This window comes from Myotis nattereri (genome assembly GCF_964212035.1).
Source record: "Myotis nattereri genome assembly, chromosome: 3".
In the NCBI taxonomy this organism is placed as follows: Eukaryota; Metazoa; Chordata; class Mammalia; order Chiroptera; family Vespertilionidae; genus Myotis; species Myotis nattereri.
This window is the reverse complement of record NC_138077.1, coordinates 194154815-194157727: the sequence shown is the minus strand read 5'-3', so window position 1 is coordinate 194157727 and position 2913 is coordinate 194154815. Positions and strand designations below refer to the sequence as shown.

At 57.5% G+C, this 2913-nt stretch overlaps 1 protein-coding gene across 1 annotated transcript; it reads left to right on the top strand.

Annotated features, from left to right (window-relative positions):
• Positions 1 to 266: 266 nt before the first annotated feature.
• On the top strand, positions 267 to 1070 carry GJB4 (gap junction protein beta 4; the record flags this gene model as incomplete). The annotated part of the gene is made up of 1 exon (XM_081088227.1): positions 267 to 1070. One exon carries the CDS (start codon positions 267 to 269, stop codon positions 1068 to 1070), a length of 804 nt encoding a protein of 267 aa, XP_080944353.1.
• Between the last annotated feature and the right edge of the window lie 1843 nt (positions 1071 to 2913).

Below are 2913 nucleotides of genomic sequence, written 5' to 3'. Positions count from 1 at the left end.
GAAGACAGAAGTTCAAGACCAGCTCTGCCACTTCCAGCTGTGAGGCCTCAAGCAGGTGCCTCTCTGGGCCTTAGCTTGCTCCCTGTGAAATGGGGACAGTGGCAATCCCTAGCCCGCCAAGTCATTGCGAGTGAGGACATGACGACACAGTGGTTGTGAAACAGCTTGGCCGATCACATCTTTAATAAAGGGCACCCATTTCCAGGTTCTCCCCGGCCTGAGCCGGTGCACGCAGGTGTGCACCGTCCGCCTGAGGAACCACCAGCATGAACTGGGCATCCCTGCAGGGCCTCCTGAGTGGGGTCAACAAGTACTCCACGGCGCTCGGCCGCATCTGGCTGTCGGTGGTGTTCATCTTCCGGGTGCTGGTGTTCGTGGTGGCGGCGGAGGACGTGTGGGATGATGAGCAGAAGGACTTCGTCTGCAACACCAAGCAGCCGGGCTGCCCCAACGTCTGCTATGACGAGTTCTTCCCCGTGTCCCACGTGCGCCTCTGGGCCCTGCAGCTCATCCTGGTCACCTGCCCCTCGCTGCTGGTGGTCATGCACGTGGCCTACCGGGAGGAGCGGGAGCGGCGGCACCGCCTGAAGCACGGGCCCAACGCCCCGTCCCTGTATGACAACCCAAGCAAGAAGCGGGGTGGGCTCTGGTGGACGTACTTGCTGAGCCTCATCTTCAAGGCCGCCGTGGACTCCGGCTTCCTCTACACCTTCCACCGCCTCTACCAGGGGCATTACGACATGCCCCGCGTGGTGGCCTGCTCCCAGCCGCCCTGTCCCCACACCGTGGACTGCTACATCTCCCGACCCACGGAAAAGAGGGTCTTCACCTACTTCATGGTGGCCACAGCTGTGATCTGCATCCTGCTCAACCTCAGTGAGGTCGCCTACCTGGTGGGCAAGAGGTGCCTGGAGATCGCGGGCCCCAGGCGCCATCGGTCTCGGCGCCGGAGTCGCCTGCATGATTCGTGCCCCCCATATGCCCTCTCCCAGGGAGACCACCCCCAAGATGGGAACTCTGTCCTCATGAAGGCCAGCTCGGCCGAGGTGGATGCAGGTGGGTATCCGTAACCTGTGAGGTTGGCAACTGGGACCGCCATGGCCCCCACCTGCTCCCTGAGGCCACACAGGGCAGTGGCACTTTCTGCAGCAAGGCATGCGAGGAAGGGGGCTGTGGGGCTCCGGAAGCCCACCCAGGGGCCAGTACTGGGGGGCAGTTCTGTCTCAGCGTCCTGAGCCCCAGGGGAAGAAGGCTTAATGGTAGGCATTTTATATATGGCAATAGGGGATGTCAAAACCCTTAATAAATATGATTTTCTCAGTACCTTGCAGACCAGGTGGGGAGTGATGGGCAGGAGAGCAGGGGGGTCACAAGGACCTTGGAGAGGAGGCCAGGACCACTCATGGGCACCTGAGCCTGGGAACCTCACATCCTGGTTCAGCCACCACCCACCTCACACACACACACACACACACACACACACACACACACACACACGGAGTGTGCCCCCAGGACATGGTGGGGAATACCCAAAGGCAGAGACTTTTCCAGGGGTTTCTGGACTCTGCAACCAGCTGGCAAGGCAGGAGAGGGACCCCCGGAGACCCTGTGCCCAGCATAAGTCGGTTCTCGGCGAGCGTTCCTCAGATGAATGCATGATGCTCAGGAGGCCGCTACCTCCCCATCCAGCCTCCCTGACTCTCCCCAGCACAGGTCCCGGGTGGGTGAGTCCCCTCTGAGGGGAGGAGGGAAGGCCTAGTGGAGGTGGATGGTGCTGAGAGCAAGTCCCAGATGAGTGTCTGCCAGGGTGTCGAGGAGGCATATCCCCACAGGCCAGGAGCCCATTGAGAGCATCCAAGCCAAAGGGTCCCTCACGGATCCTCCAGTCTGAGGAATTTTCCTTCTTTTTCCTGGATACACATTCCCTCATTCTCCTCCACCCCCACCTCACCACTCAAACCTTGGCAACTTCCAAAATCCCACCGCCAGCTGGACCTGCCTGAGTCCCAGAGCGCCCACCAACCGCCCACAGGATGACCCTCCTGGAGGCCCCCAGGCATCTCCCCTCAGCAGCTCCCAAGCCTGCCCTCCTTGTAGATCACTCCCCACCCCGTGAAGGGCACTGCCAGTTGTCCAAGCCAGGAGCTGGCCTGCCATCGTCATCCCTTCCCATCTCCCAGCCCCTCACACCCCAGTGCAGCACCAAATCCCACTATCGCAGCCCCTACAATGCCTCCTGAGTCTGCGCCTCCTTTCCCTCCCCACAGTGGTAACATCTCACTGGGCCCCTCCCCACTGCCCTCCACTATAAGGACAGAGTGGTTTTTCTATATAGGAATCTGACCATGTTGCTCCTTCTGCATTAAAAATTCTAGGGTGATGCCCTAACTGGTTTGGCTCAGTGGATAGAGCGTCAGCCTGCAGACTCAAGGGTCCCAGGTTCGATTCTGGTCAAGGGCATGTACCTTGGTTGTGGGCACATCCCCAGTAGGGAGTGTGCAAGAGGCAGCTGATTGATGTTTCTCTCTCATCGATGTTTCTAACTCTCTATCCCTCTCCCTTCCTCTCTGTAAAAAAATTAATAAAATATATTTTTAAAAAAAATTCTAGGGTGGAGGAGGAAGAGGGCATAGAGGGGATAAATGGTGATGGAAAGAATAAAATAAAATAAAATTTGCCCTAGCTGGTTTGGCTCAGTGGATAGAGCGTCAGCCTGCAGACTGAAGCAGACTGAAGGGTCCCAGGTTCGATTCCATTCAAGGGCACATACCCAGGGTTGCAGGCTCGATCCCCAGTAGGGGGCGTGCAAGAGGCAGCCAGTCAATGATTCTCTCTCATTGTTGATGTTTCTATCTCTCTATCTCTCTTTTCCTCTCTGAAATCAATAAAAACATATTTAAAATAAATAAGTAA